This window comes from Oryx dammah, unplaced genomic scaffold (assembly GCF_014754425.2).
Source record: "Oryx dammah isolate SB20612 unplaced genomic scaffold, SCBI_Odam_1.1 HiC_scaffold_14, whole genome shotgun sequence".
Taxonomy (NCBI): Eukaryota; Metazoa; Chordata; class Mammalia; order Artiodactyla; family Bovidae; genus Oryx; species Oryx dammah.
The window spans coordinates 26,284,243-26,307,727 of record NW_024070198.1 but is presented as its reverse complement, the minus strand read 5'-3'; the positions used below and the strand labels follow the sequence as shown (position 1 = coordinate 26,307,727).

Below are 23,485 nucleotides of genomic sequence, written 5' to 3'. Positions count from 1 at the left end.
AGGGAACAAAAGGAAACTAAGTTTGAGGCAAAAGCCCAAACTTAGACTGGGCCATTTTGGAGAGAGTGAGAAAATTATCTGGCTTCCAGTCATCCGGGCTGCCCCAGGTTCTTCTGATAGTATCTCTCATACACCTTTTTGCAGTATAATTCGAAACCTGATTACCTGGCCTTTTGTGCTTCCTAGGATGACCAGAGTGAACGTACACTTATATGTGGGTAATCAGCTCCAGTTTGAAGAATAAAAGAAGAGACTGTCAAGGGCTAACATAGGAATTGAGTCTTGGAAATTTTCGCTGTATTGATTTTAGCCATGTTGTCATAATAGTGTTAGGACTGGCAGTTCCAAGGGAGAGAGGTACAAAGTTACTCTCAGCCAGGCTTTCATATGCAAAAGACAAGGCTTGTGTTAAGGCTGGCACTCTTCAATGACTGTGATGAGGAAGTTGAATATTTTTTTTTTAACTGTTAGAACAGAGGGTAGACTATGGTTGGTACCAAGACCGTGGAGGGAATTCTCCTTTCACACATAGAAAATTTGGCATGTTGGGTAGGCGATCAGTTGGATTGAGAGAGTTGCGATCATTTGTTTAAATTGAAATCAACACATTCATATTGGGATGACTAGGAAGAGAAAGCAGAAAAATATCCCCTTTCTTGCCTGGGGGAAAGAAGACTTGATGAGGAAGAGAATTTGATGCCGAACTTCCACCTAAGCTCCCTTCCCTTTCCTTTCATCCCCCTTACAGGCAAGAGAAAACAAAAATAAAATACAATCTCAAAAAAGGGAAGAAGGACCACTGCGTGCAACATTTCATGTCTCATAAGCAGGATTGCTAATACCTTCCCAGGGACCATTCCAGCAAACCGCTGCATACTATTAATTGCTTAGCAGATGTTCAACAGCCTTCTTTTAAAAATATTTGAGCCAGAGTATATTGCTGGTGGGAGAGGCAATGCATAATTTGGTTGGTCTCCAAGGAAAAAGAACTGTCTCCTTTCAGGAATTTACTAGCCTTGCTTTGTTTTTCAATTCAGTTCCCTGTTTGCTTTTATGGGAACACAAAGTAAGCGTTTTCAGGTACCTGGATGTCATTAGAGACTGGATTTTGTTTGTTTCCCCCACGTGTTCTGTTTGGGAATGCATTAACTTCGGTATCTAAGTGAGCTAAACTCTGAATGCAGCCCTTGTTTTGTTTTTAGCTCTTCCCATGCTTCTCAGTTTCTGTACAATTCCTCCTGGGGTCCTCACCACTCCTGAGAGCGGCGTTCCTAAAACTCTCCTGAAGAAAGTAAAGATTTCAGATTGTGTGAGAATAAGAAGGGATGAGGAGCTGTTATCAAGAAGTTTGAGAGAGGGCCATGCCTTGATTGGCTTTTAGGACCCTGTGGCAGCTGGCGCCACGTTTAGCAGACAGGGGGAGTTTGACTCAGTCAAGCTGGGGGCTGGACTGGAAACATTGGTGTTTTGATGGAAGTGTACTTTTGCTCGTGGTATTCCCAATTGGAATATTACTCCCCTTTCTCTAATTTTCTACATCTTTTAAGTGTCTTTATATTTTAAGGCTCAGCTCAGTGTTAACCTTTACATGTTGTCTTTCTGGAACCCTTTACCTGGATATCATCTATCCCTTGTCAGAACTCACATGGGTTTTTTTTAAGCTCTATCTGTCTGATCCTCATCATCTCTCCTATTTAATTTCCTGAGGATACAGTTCACCATGTCTTTGTAGTCTCTCTATCATTGTATCTAGCACAGAAAATTGCATACATCATGTGTTCAGTAAATATTGCTTTTACAAATAATTAGACATATAGTTAATTTATAAACTGTAGTTCAGTTCAGTTCAGTCACTCAGTCATGTCTGACTCTTTGCGACCCCATGGACTGCAACATGCCAGACTTCCCTGTCCATTACCAACTCCCAGAGCTTGCTCAGACTCATGTCCATCGAGTCAGTAATGCCATCTAACCACCTCATCCTGTGTCATCCCCTTCTCCTTCCACCTTCAAACTTTCCCAGCATCAAGGTATTTTCAGATGAGTCAGTTCTTCACATCAGGTGGCCGAAGGATTGGAGCCTCAGCTTCAGCATCAGTCCTTCCAGTGAATATTCAGAACTATTCCTTTAGGATGGGCTGGCTGGATCTTTGCAGTCCAAGGGACTCTCAAGAGTCTTCTCCAACACCACAGTTCAAAAGCATCAATTCTTCAGCACTCAGCTTTCTTTATATTCCAACTCTCACATCCATACACGGCTACTGAAAAAAATCATAGCTTGGACTAAATGGACCTTTGTTGGCAAAGTAATGTCTCTGCTTTTTAATACGCTGTCTAGGTTGGTCATAACTTTTCTTCCAAGGAGTAAGCGTCTTTTAATTTCCTGGCTGCAGTCACCATCTGCAGTGATTTGGGAGCCCCCCAAAATAAAGTCTGTCAATGTTTCCATTGTTTCCCCATATATTTTCCATGAAGTGATGGGACCAGATGCCATGATCCTAGTTTTCTGAATGCTGAGTTTTAAGCCAGCTTTTTCACTCTCCTCTTTCACTTTCATCAAGAGGCTCTTTAGTTCTTCTTCACTTTCTGCCATAAGGGTGGTATCATCTACATATCTGAGGTTATTGATATTTCTCTTGCCAATCTTGATTCCAGCTTGTGCTTCATTCAGCTTGGTATTTCGCATGATGTACTCTGCATATAAGTTAAATAAGCAGGGTGACAAAATACAGCCTTTGACTAGGTGGATCACAACAAACTGGAAAATTCTTCAAGAGATGGGAATACCAGACCACCTTACCTGCCTCCTGAGAAATGTGTATGCATGTCAAGAAGCAGCAGTTAGAACCGGACATGGAACAACAGACTGGTCCAAATCGGGAAAGGAGTACGTCAAGGCTGTATAACCTGTAGAGATAGGTTCAAAACTCTTATCTTCTCGGTTATCCTTTGGATTCAGTGTGTTGGACTATGAACTGGTCTCCATGTCATGTTATAATGTGTGTGTGTGTTACACACTCAGTCATGTCTGACTTTGTGATTCCCTGGAATATAGCTGTCCAGGCTCCTCTGTCCATGGAATTTTCCTGGCAAGAATACTAGAGTGGTTTGCCATTCCTTTCTCCAGGAGTCCTGTTTTAATACCTCTTACCTAATAATGGGGGAGCCTTGCCTTCATTTAAATAGTAAGCTTCCCAGGAAAACCCACCTCTGTGCTTTTATTATGTCAGATATCTTTTTTGAGATGTACAATAGTTGTTGATATGCATGTTGCGGAAAATGGGTGAGTTGAAGGAAAATTGGAGCTCTATGAAGGAGAAGTCCTAAAGACAATGGGAGAGGGACTGGCAAGAGAGATGTTTCTGAAAGATACAGAAGCAAATTTAACTTATTGGCCATTATTTTACCAGAATAGTAAAATAAGGAGCAAAGCAAGCTCTGTCTCCCTTCATGACAGAGCTCAGGTTCTCAAACCTTAGATCACACTATACTTACCTGATCAAACAAACCAGACCTTCTTCACATCTTTCATAATGTCTCCCTTGAGTTCTCTCTTATCCATGTTTTTACCCTGGCCTTCTTTTTATTGACTGATTGACTGATTGATTTTCTCCTGTATTTTAAGAGCTGTGATGTGTGATGTAGTGATGGTTTAGGGAGAGTTTTTCCAACAAGACTCACAGAAAGTCTTGGGATCTGCAGCAGAACATTTGATGCCTGTAGGTAATTACAGCAGAACAAACCTGGGCTGTTAACAAAAATATCCCTAAAAGGCCAATAGTTTTCTTATTGCTTCTGGTAACTTGGGATTTACTCAAGGGCACACAGTTCATTTCCAGTTTATCATCTTACTTCTCCACATGACTCTGTACCTTGCTACACAATGATTCCTTTAAAACTAAGGTTTTTCCAGAGATATGAAATAAACTAGTACTCTTGCTCAGTGTACACTGGCTTGATCTGGGGCCCAAATACTAGCTGCATGAAGCTTTCCTAATTTTAAATCAAGAGGATGAAAAGCATTGCATGTGGAAGATTCAATAAAAATGAGCCTTCATGCTGAATAGGAGTTCACTCAAAGCAGAGAAAATAAACCTGCCAGGTTGAGGGGCTGTGCTGAGCAGAAGCAGAAAAAAGTTAGGTTCATGTGTAAAGTGATCCATAATGCGACATGTTTGTGGTATTTAGATACCCTCAAATATTCCTAGCTGAATATTAACTGAAGATATAGTTATAAACAGAGGATACAATTCACGGGAATTAAATGTGTCATTATTTGATATGTCATTTATATTATACACTTTGTTCATCATCCCTGCATAATGTGAGAAAACTCTCATCAACACATGTTTAGTTTACTGTTACAAAGTATGATACACATGATAAAGGAAAGAAGGGGCAGATAAATGGATTTTCTAAGACCATAGGTCAACAGCCAATAATCCTTTCTCATTTTACAAAGTATTTACCCATTTTACAAGGATCTTTCAACTCTAGTAGCAAGAGACGGTCATTTAGTTGATAGCATTGGAAACCTGGAATCTCTTTTATAGTGGCCAAAGCAGGTAACTCTCACGGTCGTGTTAGCTTGGTGCTGGTGTTAGTCGCTTGGTCATGTCTGACTCTTTGCAGCCCCCTGGAGTGTAACCCACCTGGCTCCTCTGTCCATGGAGTTTTCCAGGCAAGAATACTGGAGTGGGTTGCCATTCCCTTCTCCTGGGGAATCTTCCTCCCAACCCAGGGATTGAACCCAGGTCTCCTGCATTGCAGGCATATTCTTTACGCCACCAGAGAAGCAAGTGTCATAAAACAGACAAGTGGTGGTGGTGCTGGTTTAGTCACTAAGTCGTGTCCCAATCTTGTGACCTCATGGACTGTAGCCTGCCAGGCTTCTCTGTCTGCAGGATTCTCCAGGCAAGAACACTAGAGTGGATTGCCATTTCCTTCTCCAAAACAGACAAGTAAAGATCATAATAGGAAGCTGGGACTAGGAGGTGGGCACTCAGGTGAAGAGACCAGGACCAGACTATGCTTTAAACTGTGAGCTTTAATTTGTCACCTTTTAGTAGATTGCCAGGTGAAGGGATCTGCTGACAGGTAATTAACTGAAGTTTTAATTGCTGATACAAACCTCTCACGCTACACCAAAGTCTGTAACTTTGTTCCTGTGAGGATCCATGGTCAAAATTAATTCAGCAATTATATTTGGGAATGAGGGTGGGGACAGGGGGCAGGGGAGGGGGAGAAAGCAGCTTAAGAAACGTATTGTTTCTCCTTTGGTAGAAGAGATGAGGGCAGTGAGACTAGAAGTTAATGCCTCAGCAAGCAAAGGGAAACACTACATTTTATTTGAGGACACAGAGCCTTCACTAGATGAATCCATATTAAATGACAACCAACAGCACTTAGGGATTTCGTGCATTTCACAGGAATTATTTATTGGATAAATAAACTAAACCTTGAGAGATGAGACTTCTGTACAGTGGGACTGGAAAAGCTGGTGCTAACTGGTTCACTCAAAACATTTGGGATAAATATCTGCCTGTTCTTTGGTTGGAAAATCTCTTTATAGCTTAGGGTAGGCAATCCCTGCTATAAAACAGTTTTTCTTTTATTTGGCTGTGTGTCACAGTTTCAGAGGAAGCTTCATCAAAGTTGAGCTTCTTCAGGCCTCACTATGCGTTCCTGGAATCAGAATCCAAGGGATCTTTGGGAATCTGCCTTTGTAACAGGTTCCCCAAGAGATGTTTATGCTGCCAGGCCTTTCACCAGTCTCAGCAGCTGCTCTTACAAGCACTCTGCAGACAGAAATCTATCTGTGTAACAAGGAAAGGTGCTTGTCTATCTCCAGCAATAAATCTGATTTACAACTCAGGGCATCCACTCAAAACAGAGGCATGCATCTAAAAAAAAAAAAAAAGAAAAAGCCCTTGATATTAAGTGTAGGAGGAAATTAGTAATAAACATTAAAATCTAATTCCTTGGCGTATTTGGAGCCAATTTAATTGGCTGAATGGGTAGATGACGGTGGGAGTAAGGGGAAAAAAATGAAACCTGCCTCTGAATGCAGGATAGACTCTATCCATAATCTAGATGGATGGCAAAGGCCAACCAAGAGCTGTGGCCGTGAAGCAGTTGAAAAATGTTTAAAGCGTGAACCAGAATGTTAGTGGCAGAACAGCCATGGATTTTATGAAAGTTAAACAAATGATATTATCTCGGTGTTGTTAATGTGCTAGTGTGAACAGAAAATGATACATCCACACCTCTCTGTATTTCTGCGCATATTAGAGAATCAGGGTGCTCTTCCTCTCTTAGCTTTGTGGTGGGGGTCACTGTTCTTCTGGGGTTTTGGATACTGATTGGTAAAAAAGTGTAAATTTGGTAAAAAAGTGTAAAAGCTTAATATTTCTCAAAGCCTCAAATTGCAGGTTAAAATTTTTAAAAATGTGATACTACATAACTGCTCTCAACCCCTCCTATCTGTCTAGCAGTTGCCTTGTTTAAGCTGTTATGTTTAGGAAGCCTGTCCTTTGTCAAGGGTATGTGTGGGTTTTTAATAAAACTCTTATCTTGTGTTATCTTAGCCTCCATGGTTGCTGCTGACTGGTTCAATTTCTTTTCAGGTGTAATAAAAAGATATTATCACTGAGATGTTAGAGAATTAATATTTCCCAGCTTCGCTTACTACCTCCGGATATGTTATGAGTCAGTGTTGGAGGGGATAAGGTCCTCAGAATTTCAGTCTAGGTCAAGATACATCATGAATTCTGCCCCACAGTTAACACTGAGAAAGACCCTTTCACTTGAAGGCAGAATTAGCATGAGTCCAGAAGCTTTAGAAAACACAATATCATATAAGCCACATTGTTATACATGTAGATGCCCAGTTGTGAAGTTGTGGAGCTCAGAACTGTAAAGTGAAATAGATGGTTACAATAACATTTTCCATTTAGGGATGAAATTAGCACTAGTGGAATTCTTCCACAACCAATAAATTTATCTGCCTCTTTAGTCTCTGGTTGCCTTATGATCTACATGGTTATCATTTACAAGTCTTTTGTGAGTACAGTCATGCTTGTAATACTTTTCCTTCCTTCTGTTTTTCCTCTCAAATAATTTTTTTTCCTCTACACATAATTAGGTTGTTTCACAGACATGGGGACCCAGTGGTTTTTGACAGTTATTAAGCTGTTATGGTATTATGCTAAGTAATGACAGGTGCTGAGATATTAAATATATCCCTTTCCCAAAGGTGACTAAATGAATGTGATACTTTCATAAATATGCCAGGGACCAGCAATGAAGCGGTTCATTAGCTTCTGAAGATTCATAACCTTTTTTTTCCTTTTTTTTTTTTTTTCTAAGCTTTCCTGGGTCTATAGAAAGGCATGAATGACTATAGGTTAACTGCCCTGAAGATGTACCCAGAATTTCCTGGGCAGAGAATAGTCAGATGAACAGTTCGGAAACAGTACAGTCATATGTCAGGCTGGAAATAAGCCACAGTTAGGATTCAGGAGATGCAGTTCCCTTCAGGGAAGGCCTTCCAGAGAAAATGGCACAACCAAAGAAGACAGGAGAACACATACACAATACAGAGAATATGCCAGAACCTAGGACAAGCTACCTTTTAGGCACTAAGTTTCTTATATCTACAGGGACCAAGGCTGTCTTCTTCAGCACCACACACTGAAAGCATTAATTGAAAGCATCAGTTCTTTGGTGTTCAGCCTTCTTTATGGTCCAACTCTCACATCCATACATGACCACTGGAAAAGCCATAGCTTTGACTAGATGGATCTTTGTTGGCAAAGTAATGTCTCTGCTTTTTAATACGCTGTCTAGGTTTGTCATAGCTTTTCTTCCAAGGAGTAAGAGTCTTTTAATTTCATGGCTGCAGTCACCATCCACAGTGATTTTGGAGCCCCCAAAAATAAAGTCTCTCACTGTTTCCATTGTTTCCCCATCTATTTGCCATGAAGTGATGGGACTGGATGCCATGATCTTAGTTTTCTGAATGTTGAGTTTAAAGCTAGCTTTTTCACTCTCCCCTTTTACCTTCTTCAAGAGGCTCTTTAATTCCTCTTCACTTTCTGCCATTAGGGTGATGTCATTTGCATATATGAGTTTATTGATATTTCTCCTGGCAATCTCAGTTCTAGCTGGTACTTCATCCTGCTCAGCATTTCTCATGATATACTCTGTAAAGAAGTTAAATATCCAGAGTGACAACATACAGCCTTGACATACTTCTTTCCCAATTTCCAACCAGTCTATTCTTCCATATCTGGCCCTAACTATTGCTTCTTGACCTGCATAGAGGTTTCTCAGGAGGCAGGTAAGATGGTCTGGTATCCCCATCTCTTGAAGAATTTTCCACAGTTTATTGTGATCCACACAAAGGCTTTAGTGTAGTCAATGAAGCAGAAATAGATGTTTTTCTGGTATTCTCTGGCTTTTTCTGTGATCCAATGGATCTTGGTAATTTGATCTCTGGATTTTTCTAAATCCAGCTTGTACATCTGAAAGTTCTTGGTTTAAACCACCATTCAATTGCACTCAGTTCACATACTAGCAAGGTAATAGCAATACTCAAAATCCTCCAAGCTAGACTTCAACAGTATGTGAACTGAGAACTTCCAGGTTTGGATTTGAACTGGAAGGAAGGGCTGTTAGACAGATGAGGGTTGCTCTCTCATAAGGTTCCGTAAACCTTTCCTGTGATCTAGATAAACTCTCTCTGTTCCAGTCCCATGTAACTTTAATTTCTGAAAAAGAGATTTCAGACCACATGTATTTCGTGATATTCAAGGCATATAAGTAAAGGCTGGCTTAGGTCTGCTTTAGAGGCAAGAGAGGAAAAATCAGTCAAAGCTTGGCAAACTTCAACTTGCTTTTGTAACTTCTTGACAGCACTAACTTCTGGATCAGAACTGCAATATGAGTTCAAAGTTCCAGGGTCATAGAGCAGGTAGAAGATTTCTAAGAAAGTCCCTTTGGTAGAATGAGTGTCAGTACAGATCACAGTAAGGATATTTGTGGAGCTTCACCAGGATGATGCTGCCATATTGCTGACTTTCAAACTGGGAAATAACCTAAAGGGGCAAGGTTGCAGCCAAGGGGATTAGTGATGCTCCGGATGAAGCATTCCCTAAAGCGTGTTGTGTGGACCCAGGTCAGCAAAGGGTATGTACTCTGATGACTTTATGAACCCTTGTGATGAAGTCATGTGAGTTTCCTTCCTATAGGACTGCTGTGAACTTTCATATACTGAATCTCCAAGATGGGGAATGTCATATATACAGTTTCCCTAAATTACCTGGCCATGAACTCTAGTTATCTTTCAGGGCTTGTCCTCTATAGAGTACACTTTTAGAAATAGAATAGCAATGATATAATGGTTTTAAAGCTATTGAGCATGTACTATCTGCCTGACACCATGTTAGTACTTTATAAATTCCATCTTATTTTATTCTCACAGCCTTCTAAAATAGGCACTAGTTTTATCTTCATTTTTCAGATGAGGAAACTGAGGTTCAGTTTAAGTCATTTAGTGTGTCGGCAAGTGGCCAAGTAAGAATCTGATTTCAAAAAGGGACCATATCAGTTATTTCACCCTAAACTTAAGGTTCTGAGTTCACTCTTCTCTCATATACTCAAGCCTCAAGCTGTAACCTTATTTAGCACTCACTGTGTATGGATCAATTTTCACAAGAATTCTTGTTATTCCTGTAAGCATCGCTATTATCATAATCAGTCTGGGTCCTCATGAATAGAATGTAATAATTCAGTGCATTTCTGCAGGATTGTAGAAATGACATGTACCAGCATCAGCCTTAGAACTGTCGAGCCACGTACTGTACTGCTATGTCCATGCTTTATGGTGTGTGTCAACTGTGGCAAATAAACCACTCAGCATTTGTCCCTTCTACCTTGTTTTGGCTGTAATTGGAGAGGGATTTATTTATGCTTATTGCAGACAGTAAGCTAAAGCTCATTTATCATGAGTGTTCATTCCTCAGCAAAACGCATACAAACCCACCTAGTAATGTTGGGCAAACTGTGACATGCATCTGAGGTTGTGTGGAGTAGCAATAGTCCTGTTTATCTTCAGACACAGATCGGCAAGCAGGAGTCGCCCACGAAGCACAGAGGGCAGCAGTACTCAACCTCTCACTGCTGCTGCCTGCTCCTTGCCGCTGAGCAGGGACTCGCGATGCAAAGATGGCCGGGGAGTGCATGCACTTTAGACCTCGGGATACAGAAGCTCATTTTCCCAAAATAATGTGCTAATTTCTCAACATTGTTAATGCCCCCTACTTGTAAATGATGATTTGAGTGGGAATCATTTAGATTTGAAAGATTTCAGCTTGTGATGGGGAGATAGAGGAGGAGGAAGGGGAGAGAAGGGACACAGAGTCCATTTGTGTGTTTGCTTTCTGTGTCAGTGAGAACCTGGCTGCGGCAATTTCCTCACTTTAGTTCTACATTTATTTCAAATGCCAACCCTTTCAAGCAGCCTTAGTATTCTTCCTGCTTTCTCCATAACACTGATGTTCTGCTTGTTCTGAAAGGGCATTCAGCTGGGAATCAGAGGTTCAGCTAATACAGCTACTTGCCTTTACTCATCCTTATATTCCACACCTTCTCCCTGGACCTCTCTTAATTCCCTGTCAAATGTGGGGTTTGCATTAGAAAAGTGCCTTTAATTGCTTTCCAGCATTATTTCCAAAAGTGTTAGGATGGTATTTGATAATGTCCAGAGAGAAATAGAGTGAGACTTTTATCTTTTAGAGTTACAGAGGAAATTATATAATAGCTGAGACTTGCTTCAGCATAACCCAGTGTTGGGCTTGTGGGCACTGGACATGGACAGAAATAAAATAACATTGTCTTTGGGTTGATGGTTATTGAAGAGTGATGGATGCATGAGGGTTCATTCTCTATGTACACTTATCACTGATAAATTGTTGTTTAGTTGCTAGGTTGTACCTCTTTTACAACCCTGCCAGGCTCTTCTGTCTGTGCAGTTTCCCAGGCAAGAATGCTGGAGTGGGTTGCCATTTCCTTTTCCAGGGGATCTTCCTGACCCAGGGACTGAACCCGTGTCTCCTGCATTGGCAGACAGATTCTTTACCACTGAGCCTCCAGGGACGCCCACCACCCATTAAATACACACATGCCTATGTATGTGCATATACATGTTATCAGAGTTTAAGAGGGTATGACCTAGGATTCTAATTGGTCCTTTGAAAACATAAGACTACTTTGACCTTGTCACTTGTTAATTTGCTTCATGTGCTTTACTTTTAGCCTTCATCCCCATTCTCAGATATCTCCTGCTGAAATTAGCCCAGGGTTGAAGTATATAGAAAAGTGTGTGTGTGTGTGTGTGTGTGTGTGTGTGTGTGTGTGTGTGTATGAGAGAGAGAGAGAAGAAGGACTTTAAGTCTTAGTGCTTCCATTTACTTATCCTGAGTCCTCTGGAGCAACATTAACCAGTGAGGCCCTCCCCGTTCCTGTCTGTTCAGCGGGGATCACCGCCCTGCCCTCTGCAGTGAAAGTCAGTTGCGGTAATGTCTATGACAAATGGAAGGTGTTCTTTCCTCACTGACCTTCTACCCATTGTGATGTGAGTGTTGAAGTATTCCTGGACCCCTTTGCACTGCGTTTGCCTAAGTAAATGGAAGAGACCTTGATTTTTCAGTTTCGAGCCAAAAGTGCATTTGCCTTGGGTGTTCTGCTCAGTGAACCCCTCCTGTCTCCTCACACACACTTCACAGCTTAAGTGCTGCTTGACTTGGGGAGGAGAATCAGAGATGTAGCTTCATTTTAGCCCTTCCTAAAAGCTAATTCTACTAAAACAATAAACCTGTTTTCTGACAAAGAGGGCTTGATTTGTATTTTTCGCCAAAACTGGTATATGGAATTTCCAGTCATAGTTACCGCACACCTGGGATGTAATCGTTGAATCGCCAGACAGAGCAGAAGCAGCCTTGGGTCTTGTTTGAAACCATCAGCATTGCAGACACCTATCCTGAAGTTTTGTATCTGGGTGACCAGGACATTCTGCTCTTGGCTTTCAACAGAGAAGAGCCACAGAAAATGGTGCTTAAAGGTCACCTGCATTCCTGGATATTGGGCTTTGCTTAAATTGACAGAAGGTAAAGGTCAGTGTCCAGGCTTCTAAGGGCTATGTGTGGTTTGCCTTTTATTCTGGAGCTATGCTATGTTTGCAAAATGTCAGTGTTCGAGAGGGTGAAAATTAATTGCAAAGTCATTAAAGTAGAGCAGGCTGACCCTGGGCTAGAGGAGGGGTGTTTGGAGGTGGAGAGAGATGCTCCCCAGAGCCGCACTCTAGGAGTGAGGTCAGGGAGGGAGAATCTTTCATGGATGCCAAGGCATCTGTTCAGTCCAAGAGGAGGACTCACTGCCTCTGAGAGACTGGCGCCTCCTGGCACGAGCTGTCTGGACTTTGGCAAGTTACAGAGACGATGCCGGATTTCACATCTTTCCTCCCGCATCAGAGCAGCTGCCCTCGTAAAATATTCACTTAGCCATCAGTTTCCTATGTGTAAAAATATAAGCAACCAGTTCTCTCACATGACAACTGCTGGGATAGGAGTGAGAGGGGTTGGATAATTCATGAAAGTATTCCTGCTGGTAGTGTTTCTGCTTTCCTGCATTAGTTAGTGGGAAAAGCTTGCATTCAGAGTATAGAAAAATTTAACAATCATATTATAAATATTGATTCAAAGCAATAGAAGCTAAGACTCAGAAAGGGCTTACTATGTGCCTAGCAATGTTATCCATGCTTTACATACATCAATTCATTTAATCCTCACAAAAACCCAATGAGACATGTACTTTTATTTTCAGCTCCCTCCCTCAGGCATGGGAAGGTGAAGTAACTTGCCCAGCAGCTAACAACCAGCCTGTGGTAGGGCAGACATTGGACCTAAGCAGGCCGGCTCCACAGTCTGTGCTTGAAATCATTCCACGGCACTTCTTCAACAGGCCAGTTGGAGCATTCTGGGGCCTGGGACAGGCTCAGATTTACCCACATGTCCAGCCATGTGAGGTACATCTTGTGTGCACATCCCACGTGGCATTGTGGGATGCACCATGCCTCCGTGTGAGCACCCCAAGCCTGTCACAGAGTCACGCCCACCCCCTGCCCGCCGGTGACTGTGCCTTGCTTTCCCCCCCCAGCCCCGCTGGTGGACCTCACTCCAACCCACAGTGGCTCCGCCATGCTGATGCTGCTGTCCGTGGTGTTTGTGGGGCTGGCGGTGTTCGTCATCTACAAGTTCAAAAGGTGGGTGTCCCCCTCCACAATCTCCCTCCTTCCCTCCTCCTTCTCCCCGACAGGTTCAGAAGCCTTTGTGGTCATGGTGTACACGTCCCGTGCACAGCAGTGATGGTTTCTGTTAATGTTTTAGGAAGATCCCGGGGATTAATGTTTATGCCCAGATGCAGAATGAGAAAGAACGAGAGATGGTCAGTCGAGTCAGTCACCCTGAAAGCAGGCCCTATGTCCCTCAGACTGAACTCAGGAGGCCTGGCCAGCTGATAGATGAGAAGGTGGAGTCCCAGCTCATAGGTAAATAATTCCTGATAGCCCTCAGCTCTTCAGCTTGAGTAGTCAATGGCTGACTCTCTCTCTAACCCCTCTCTGGCTTGACATAACCACTTTCTATGTTCTAACATCCCTGAGAGAAACAGCTAAGATGCCTCTTTCCCTGCTTCCTTCCTTTAGAAAAGAGAGAGGAAAAAAAAGCTTTCTTGCTCCTATCTAGTTTTTTCTTTTCTGAGTTTATTCCTTTTTTGCAAAAACGCTTGCTGAAACATTGGACTTCAAGTGTTCTTGGGCGAAGAGCATAGTATGTGCTGTAACAGTATATGAGAAGGACAGAGCTCAGAGGCTAGAGCTGCTGATCCTAGAAGGCTGCGAAGGTTTTGGGAGCCAGGGTTTATAATGACCAGAGCAAACCATGGCACCCCCACCTGGAGACAGTTCTAAGGATGGCAGACTGCTCCAGAACACATGTAAAAGAAAGACTGATCACCCTGGTTTTTTTTTTTTTTTTTAATCTAGCTTTAATCTAAAACTGTCCTCCAGGAAACATGGAGCCTAAGAATTCTGAGGACAAGAGCCATCAAGTTGGCAGGACATGTCAGGAGTGAAGTTTCCTGGAGAGAGCACTGGGGGGTTAGATTGTTCTAGAGCAGCTGGAAGATTTCTTCCTCCTTTTCACCTGTGCCCTACCAGAAGTCTTAAAATGGATTTCAACATAATTCAGTAGGGCTCACGCTGCCTGGAAAGAAAGCATGGGAATCCAACAGCTAGGTGTAGAAAGTCTCAGGGTAATTGCTATATTCTACTACTTATTGTAGAGGAAATTTCCCAGGAAATTAGGTAAATCTGTGAAGCCACCACTGTGATCCATTTCTCTCCTAGTCTCCTCCTGTCTGTTGGCCATAAAGTTGAAGCTGTAAATGTTCCCATTTAGACCCTGCATTGCTGATTCTGATGGATACATTGTTATATAAGCATTCATGCTTTACTCTGATGTGATAATGCCAAACCACCTAGAAGGTCCTTACCTAGGACTGTTAATCTGAAACCTGGAAAAGAAAGAAAAAAAAAAGTGCTTAGAGGGAAACAGCATCCTCTCTTTAAATGAGTTCTTTGGCTGTATTAAAGGGAAATTTAAAGGTGCTGCCTGGCTTGTATGGGAGGTAATAGTAACAACAGCCCCCACATATGGTGTCCAGTTTTCACAGCGTGCTTCCTTTTATTTGGGGAGACAAGGTGATAAATGAGTAATTGCTTTGGGTCAAAAAGAAAAAGGTTTTTTGGTCTTCAAGTCCAGAGACGCATTCACCCTGTCTATTTATTTCTAAAGCTTCTAAGTGCATTTCTGTGGGTCGTTTGGTTTTCAATCCCATTTCCACAGGGTGTGAAGCATAGGCACTGTTTGCTTTATTAAAGTAGCAATCCCTCCTTCACCAGGAACAGCTCCCAGCGCGCTGCAACGTGTCTGACACCTTTCTATTTCCAGTGTCATTAAATGAGTAAGTGTTACACGTTTTCTCTTAGGAGAGTAGCTTTACCCTCCCCTCCCTCCCCTTCTACTCAACCTGGTGACTCATCTCTCCGATTGCAAAGAGCAAGACACGCCACTCCACCTTCAACGCCAAAGCTGGGATCGGCTGGGGCTCAATTTGCCATTTAAGGAAAACCCCCAAAGGCTACAGGCGACCTGCTGATCAGGAAAGAATTTCGCTCTTGTCAAGTGCATCCTTCTCCATGACCACTAACTTTGTGTTTTTTTTTTTTTTTCCTTTGTTGTTCTGTTTCCTATCTTGCCAGGAAGTATTTCCATAGTTGCTGAGAATCAAAGCACAAAAGAAATCCCTACCTATGTAAATGTTTGACTGGAGGACGCCAGTAAAAACAAAAACAAACAAATAAAATAAAAACAATCAAAATCCAAACAGACAAACAAACACTCACTGCATCGGGACTTTTTAATTCTTCAGACACAACAAGGGTTTTTAGCTTTAAGCCTGTGCATGTGGACAGTACCATGAGAACATGCTTGGAGGGGCAGTGTACAGGTGCTCTATTTTAATGGAAAAAACACTCCCCTCCCCCTTTCTTCTTCTCTCTCTTTTTTCTGATCGGTCGTGTTTGTAGAAAATTCCTAACATATATAGGCCAAGGAAATCTGCATGTATTTTTGGAAATATTCTTGGCTCTAGATTTAACAGCTCTTTTAGCACTATAGGCTGATAGGTGGATTAGCCACCCCGGCTCTTTTCACAAGACACAAAGACATGCACAGGAGTTCAAAACCCTGAGCTGCTTCTCTGTTCCACTTTCCTTGTTGCTATTTTCCCCTTCTAAATTATCTTGGGGAGCTCTGTTGGCTGACAGCGGTCACAAGGTGGCCTTCTCCATTCTGAGCGGCCATAGGGACAAAGAAGCAACTTCAGGTTCCATGGATGCAGGCAGAATAGGGAAGGAAGGAAGGCAAGGGGCAAGTGTGTCAAAAGTGGACCTGGGTCTCCCGTTCCCCCTTCCAATCATGACGACCTCTCCTCTAGCTTTCCCTACTCCTGCCTTGTGTAGGAAACAGAATCCCAGTTACCCGCATTCTGACCTTCCCGTTTGTCTGCTCTCCACCTGTGGTCACGATCTGTCAATGCCTTTGTATCTCTTCCTTCCAGTCCCCAACTTATCCTACAACAGCTCCTGCCTTTTCCTCCCAAACACGTTGCTAGATTCTGGACTTTCATCCTGATGTTCCTTAAAAACTGACCTCGCCTCTGCCACCCTGCCTCCACCACCCAAAGTTTCTGATCTCTGTGTCAGCTTTGAACATGCCCACGCATGCAGCCTCCATATACATCCTGCCCTGCAGGGGTCAGCTTCATGGTTTTTTGTTTGTTTTTTTTTTTTTTGTCTCCTCCTGTAGAACCTGCCTTTTCTAAGTATCCTTGCCTTTCCCCACCTGGAAACACATAATGTGTGTGAAAGAGTTGAGAGCTGCAAAGCAATTCAAACCTGGCCCATGTATCTTAGAAAAGAAAGTGTAAGAATGAATGGTGGTTTTCCCTCACAGCTTAACAAATATCTCCTGCGGTCAGATTCCAGAAGATTCTTGTGAGAAATGTCCTGCATGTGTTACTGTGTGGCAGGGCAATTTCCTCCTGTGATGGTTGCTATTACCCAGTAGTTCTTCTCTTACAGTAGAGTGAAATTATTTGTAAAATAAAACTGATGTTAAGCAGAAGAAGAACCTAGTTAATGGATTTAATGTTTAAGAGTGTCAAAAAGTCTAAGAACATATGGAGGTCTTGCCCCATTTGAATGGGATTGTGATTATGTAGGATGATCCTAGACTTCTTACATGTGTGCTCTCTGCTCTGTGAGTCTCACAGTATCAGCAAAGGACAATTTAATAAGTGTAAAGGGGGGGAGTGAGCAGACTCAAGCAGATTGGCTCAAAGCAGGAAGAAACCCCCGTTCTCCCAGGGCCATCAGGAAAGAAGGTCCAGAGAGAGTGGGAAACAAAAGTATGTCCAACAGCAGCCCTTGGAGTATTATGGATTGGATAAAGCCCACTCTAAAATATAAGAGAAAGGATAATGGCAGTGTCCTAGAGATCCTGATGACCCCTGCCTTTGTGTAGCTCAAGTAAGGAAGAGTAGCAAAGCTTCACTGAGAAGTTAAGCAAGCAGAAGAGTTTATGGTTGAAGATGCTTGGTATGAATCTGGGAAACAGATTATGCCTGAGGCCGCCATCTATTTGTAGAACTCAATTGATCCCCAACCTGCCAGGCTTCCTATCCCATAGGAAACATTCTCACTGATCCTCTTCGGTTAGAGCCTCCCAAATTTAATCTGGAAGACAGTGTTTGGAACCAAATGAGGCTCATTCACAACAGAACAGGGAGTCATCAGAGTTGCAGTTCAATTAATTTTAATTGGAAAACTATGAAAAAGGGAATAATACTCAATCTAGCACAGTGCCTTGCTTAGAATAGGTATTAAGAAAATTGTGTGTTGGAAGAATAAATGAATACATGAGAAGACATAGGGAAGAATGGGCTTTAAGTCCTCGTCTAAAACAGAGGTGGAGATGAGATGTCTGGCATTTTGGGAAGTGATCACAGATGGCCAGTTCTAGATTCAGCATCTCCAAGGTCCTCATGTTCCTCTCCTTAGAGCTCCCTCCCACCTATAGGAGACTGGTGAGGCAAAGTATATTACTCAGAGGGGATCTTATTGTTCATATGATCTAGCTCCATGGTTCTCAAAGTGTGGTACCCAGAGACCAGCAGTGTCAGCATCACCTCGGACTTGTTAGAAATGCAGATTTTATGTCCCCTTAACCTCAGACCTACTGAATTAGAAACTGCAGAGTTGGGGCCCAGAAGACTGTTTTTACAAGCTCTTCAAGTGGTTCTGAAATACACTAAAGTTTGAGAACCATCATGGGAGGCCACACCAGCTCCATCCCAAAGAAAAGGTAGTGATGAGAGCCTGCCAATGGGAGGGACCCAAGTGCCTACCTACTCACTAACAGCAGGTACAAACACATTGAGGAGTTTGGTGGGCTCAAGGCCAGAGGAATGGGTGGGGAGGGATGGATGGGAAAGGTAAGATTCAGGGCAAACTGCAAATCTGATATTAAAACATCCAAAATCCCAGAGGGCAAACTGCACATGCTCCACTCTGAACTACCCAACCAAGGTTTCCTCCTTTGCCTTATTTTTAATTGGATTCACTCTCCAAAATGCAAAGTTTGCTTTGCTTTTTTTCAGAAGTTCCAAACAGCAACTTTGAGAGCAATGGGGTGCTTGGCAGCTGTTCTGTGTTTTCCAGGATTCCAACTGAGCATTGAAATTCCCTCATTTGCCAACTTATTTTTATAGGAAGCCAATTAAAAAAAGAAAAAAAAGAAAGTTTTCTTATAGTATTGGAACTACTTCTAATTTTAAAATGACTTTTTTGATGTATTTTTTGTTAAATACTATGTAGTGTAATGTATAATTGCTCTTGTTTATTGCTTTTACAATCATATTTATTAAACAGATAATGTCTCTAAAATCTATGCCTCAAGGTGTTTCTTTTATTCCAAACCTCGGTGTTCAGTCCAGGTATAGAAGCGCTAAATCTATAGGGTTTCATAAAGGCTAAATGCATGAGAGTTTAGTAAGCACCACAGGTTTGAGGGCTTTGCATTTGGGGGGTTTTGGTTTTTGCTGTTAAAGTAGGATATATAGTCTACTGTCTGAATTCTACCCACATTTCAGTTGACTGTATAATGTCTGTTGCTTTACTATTGCTTTATTCTATTTAAAAATCACCCTAAGCTGGTTACATTGGAATGAGTACCATTCTTACTTTTTGTTCCTTTAAAATGAGAAATTATTGACTTGGAACAAATTCATTCAAATTTGTTCAGAAGCTTGTAGTTACTGAAGGGCCAAACCTGCATGTAATGGACTGAAACTTGGGGAGAGAAAAGAGCTCAAATGCTAGAGTAATTATGGCTTTGCTACAGAAATCAGGACAATGGAGTTTTCCTCCCACCGCCAGCAGCTATGTGACCTTGAGCAGAGCTTTAGTGTCCTCATGTGGATAATTTAAAGGAAAAGGACACCTCCCAGAACTGTATTCTGAGTGAGCGAGTCATGCCCAAGAGTTCCAAATAGCTGACTTAAACTTGGTGGAAAATAAAGAAGTGGACTGGATCCAAATCCTTTTGGCCTTGTGGTGTGTTTTCTCGGTCAACGTTTTGTACTTGTGTTTCGTTTAAACATTTGTGCAGACACAAAGTCCCCCAAAGCCTTTTCAAAGACTTGCCAGGCTCCAAATGGCATTGCCTCTTTAGAACAGTCTCAGCATGCATGGGAATTTCTGTTATTTTTCAGGTGAGCTTTCACCTCTCCTTTAACACAGACTAAACTTTCCTTCTGACCCCTCATTATTTTCCAGGCCTATACTATTTTCTCCATCAGGAGCAACTTAGCTCCTGTGTCACTGAGGGTGAAAGTGAAAGTCGCTCAGTCATATCCAACTCTTTGTGACCATGGACCGTCCATGGAATTCTCCAGGCCAGAATACTGGAGTGGGTAGCCTTTCCCTTCTCCAGGGGAACTTCCCAACCCAGACATTGAACCCAGGTCTCCCGCATTGCAGGCGGGTTCTTTATCAGCTGAGCTAGAATTCATAGTACGTCACTGAGGGTACAGGCAGTCAAACAAAAGTCATCCCTGGAGATTTCAGACAGGATTTAATACAGGAAATTTGTTGCTTGAATAACTGAAGAGCCAGGATGCCAAATAGGGGAAGGTAAAGCAACTCTAAGATAAACATCAACAAGAGGCCTCTATCTTCCCTGGGCTGAAAAGACAAAGAGATCTCCAGAGCCCAGGACCCAGGACCACCAGATGGAAGCTGAAGTCATGGAGGACATCTCTGGAAGAAACTGGAGCCATGGAGGAGACACAGCCTTTGCCAGCATTGCGGCCTTAGCAGAGGGGAGGGCGTGGGGGAGCTTGCCCTAGGCCTCCCATCTCCCGCCAATGTTTCCCAGTAGCTCAACCCAGCCACACACAAGGCAGTGGGCAGTGGAGCCTGGAAAATAGTTTTCTGAGTTACTAAGTAGAAAAAGGAGGAGTGGGAAGTAGACGAGAAACACAGATGGATAATTGGCACAGCGCTTGTTTCAAGTTCTGCCCACTTCAACAAATCTCCTTCCACCCAAAGGTGCTTACTAAATAGTCGGTGCTCCTTTCTCTATGCCATTCTTTCACATATAAGCCTTTAAGCAACACATATTTAAAATGTGGCATTATGTTTTTGTATGCCCTTTTATACCTTTCTCACCAAGTTCTGTGCTCACTTAGGGGAGAATCTTCTATTTTTCGTTTCACCCCTTCAGCCTGTAGCTGGCAGCACTGGACATCACCATTAGAGGGCGCTAGATAAATGTTTGCTGAAACAACCTTGGATTTTCAGTTTGGTGTTGCAAGTCCGTTTCATTTAGCAAAGACCTCCGAGATGCCCTCCTGAGTCAGACTCCCCTACCCAGACAGAACCTCCAATTACATGTTCAGTTGGTGTCTGTCAAGCATCAACACATCCTTGCCCTTCGTCTCTGATACCACTCAAGCTGCTGTATTCAGGAAGCTACTCTTATGTATTAATTTAAGAGAAATAATTGCTGTTTAGGAAAAAAAAAAAAACACTCTCTAGAATGTAGCATGAAAAACAAAGGCCTAAGTCTGGTTTCTGAACCCTTATGTAATTTGTCTTCTATTTCTTAGGGGTTAATAGTATTTTGAAAAAGAGTGTTAGGCTCACTCTTTCATAATGGGGGAATCCCAAATTAATTCCAGATGATCATATATAAGGAAATAGCTGCTATAGTTTTCATGTTAAGCACACGAAAAAGGATCTTTGGTTTACAAAACAAATAATTATTAATCCATCATGGTGCAGACTTTTTAGGTAGTTATAATACAGCTGTGAACAAAGCTGATAATATGTCTGCCTTCATAGGGATATATTCTAATAAGGGCAAATAAGAAAATTTAATATAACATGTACGATGTTATCCTGTATATAATTTAGAAATATTTATAGGTAAATAAACAGGGAGCAGAGTGACTGAGGATGGGAGAGGAGTAAGTTGGTCCCCAGCTTCTCTGAGATCTGAAAGCTGAAAAGGAACTAGTCATTCAGAGACGTATACATTGTTAAATGGTTAAGAAATACACAAATATAACACTTATCTTAAAGGGGACCTGCCATTTGCTTGTAAAAGTGGTCACTGGAGTACTGATAGCTTGTGGTATTTTAAAGCTGTAGAAGGAGTGATCGGAAATCCAGTAGAAGATTGTGCTACCGAATGGATGGCATGGCTCTTAACACAAGAGGCAGATGGCGGCCACTGGCAGGTGTATGTATATGTTAAAAGTAGTTTGGATATACTGGTAAAAGGAAGAAGTCTCACTTGATAGCGAGGGGGAAAGATAGGAAATACGCCAGTTCTCCCTTCCTCCCCTCAGCATTAGCCTGAGGACTTCTGCTGTGGGCACCAGCAGCCACCTCACTCTGCAGACCTTAAAACATCACCCACTTTCTAGCAGCCACAACTGATATTTAGAAATATGATTTTGGCCCCAAGAATGTTCAATTGTGGTAAAAACTCTTTGTTAAAGAAGATGATAGTATGAAAAGGTAAGATGATAGTATGAAAAGGTAAGATGATAGTATGAAAAGGTATGATGATAGTATGAAAAGGTAAGATGATGGTATGAAAAAGTAAGATGATAGTATGAAAAGGTATGATTGTTGTTGTTTAGTCTCTCAGTCATGTCCAGCTCTTTGTGACAGCATGGACTTCAGCACAGCAGGTTTCTCTGTCTTTCACCATGCCCTAGAGTTTACTCAAATTCATGTCCATTGACTCAGTGATGCCATCCAACCATCCAACCATGTCATCCTCTGTTGCCCTCTTCTCCTCTTGCCCTCAATCTTTTCCAGCATCAGGGTCTTTTCCAATGACTCAGCTCTTTGCATCAGATGGCCAAAGTATTGGAGCTTCAGCTTCAATATCAGTCCTTCCAGTGAATATTCAGGGTTGATTTCCTTTAGGATTGACTGGTTTGATCTCCTTGCAGTCCAAGGGACTCTCAAAAGTTTTTTCCAACACCACAGTCCTAAAGCTTCTATTCTTGAGTCATCTAGATAATAAACACACTCTGTGAACAATAATATTTCAAAAGATGCATCTGGAGATGTCCTGATGAAAGCTTTCTGCCCATGTAAACATTAAAAAGCACTCAGTAGACAGTATTTTTAAATCAACTATTTAACAATAATACATAGTGTACACCTATATAATAAAGTAAAATGTTTCAGTAAAATTGTTTTTTCTAAAAAATATTTAATAGCCTGAGAAAATTCTCAGGCAATGTTAAGAGGAAGCAGAATTTAAGACTTCATGTAGTATGAAAATAGCTTCTACAAAAAATAAGTAGGGTAGACCATCAGATTGACATATAGTAACACTGGTTATTTCTAACTTGTAAAAATACCAGGTTTTTAAAAATTCTACATCTTTATATATTTGCTATACTTTTCTAAAATGAACATATGTTTCTCATATGGTCAGAAAAATACTATTTTAAATACAATGCATAAGAAATATAGAACAGCTCTAAAATATATTTATTATACTAATTATGTAATTGTTATGAATAGTTCTATATATAATATGTAAAGTTTATAGAAAAGTTCAAAATTGTTGGCAATATATACTTAAATATCTTTAGTAAATTAAAAACTTCTCTAGGTAAAAAATACTTTTTGTTTCATTTTTGTCAATTTATATTTATATTGAGGTGAAAACATTTTGCTGTTATGGTACTTGCAGTTTAATTCAGAAAATTTCAAATGTTTAAAAATTTTAAACTGTATAACATGCTGTGTGTGTATATATATATATGTATGTATTATACATGTATATACACACAATTGAACACAATTAATAAAATGTTACCATATAAATATAATGTAAATATGTGCATTATTCAGATATGTGCACATGCATATAGAAATAATTAACAAAGGAAATAATATGAGTTTTTTTTATTTTTTCACATGAGTTTTTGTTTTTTTTCCCCCCATAGAAATAATCTGAAAATACTCTCAGGAAACCTAGAGAGACAGGTAACTATTGAATTCTTTTTATTTTTGTAAATAGGACAGAGAAATAATCACAAAGTTGTTTGGTCTACCCAGTGTAGCATCCCAATTTTTAACTGTATTTCCAAACGTTCTGTAAGTATCATTTCTTCTTTTTAACCTCTTAATTTTATACAACATGTTATAAGGATGCTGCAACTTTGGGACAGGAGGATAGGAAGGATTTAATCCAAGTAGGAGACAATGACC

At 41.3% G+C, this 23,485-nt stretch overlaps 1 protein-coding gene across 2 annotated transcripts in view; it reads left to right on the top strand.

Annotated features, from left to right (window-relative positions):
• The window catches only part of SORCS1 (sortilin related VPS10 domain containing receptor 1), a 156,226-nt gene extending 140,708 nt beyond the window's left edge, over window positions 1–15,518 (top strand). Inside the window, exons 20-22 of one of the 2 annotated variants that reach the window (XM_040254392.1) lie at window positions 13,216–13,321; window positions 13,446–13,606; window positions 15,107–15,518. In XM_040254392.1, the coding sequence (XP_040110326.1) occupies window positions 13,216–13,321; window positions 13,446–13,606; window positions 15,107–15,114 (275 nt within the window). In that variant the 3' untranslated portion in view covers window positions 15,115–15,518. The remainder of the gene's footprint in view (window positions 1–13,215; window positions 13,322–13,445; window positions 13,607–15,106) is intronic. The other variant, XM_040254393.1, reaches the window with a different exon arrangement.
• Window positions 15,519–23,485: the final 7,967 nt, after the last annotated feature.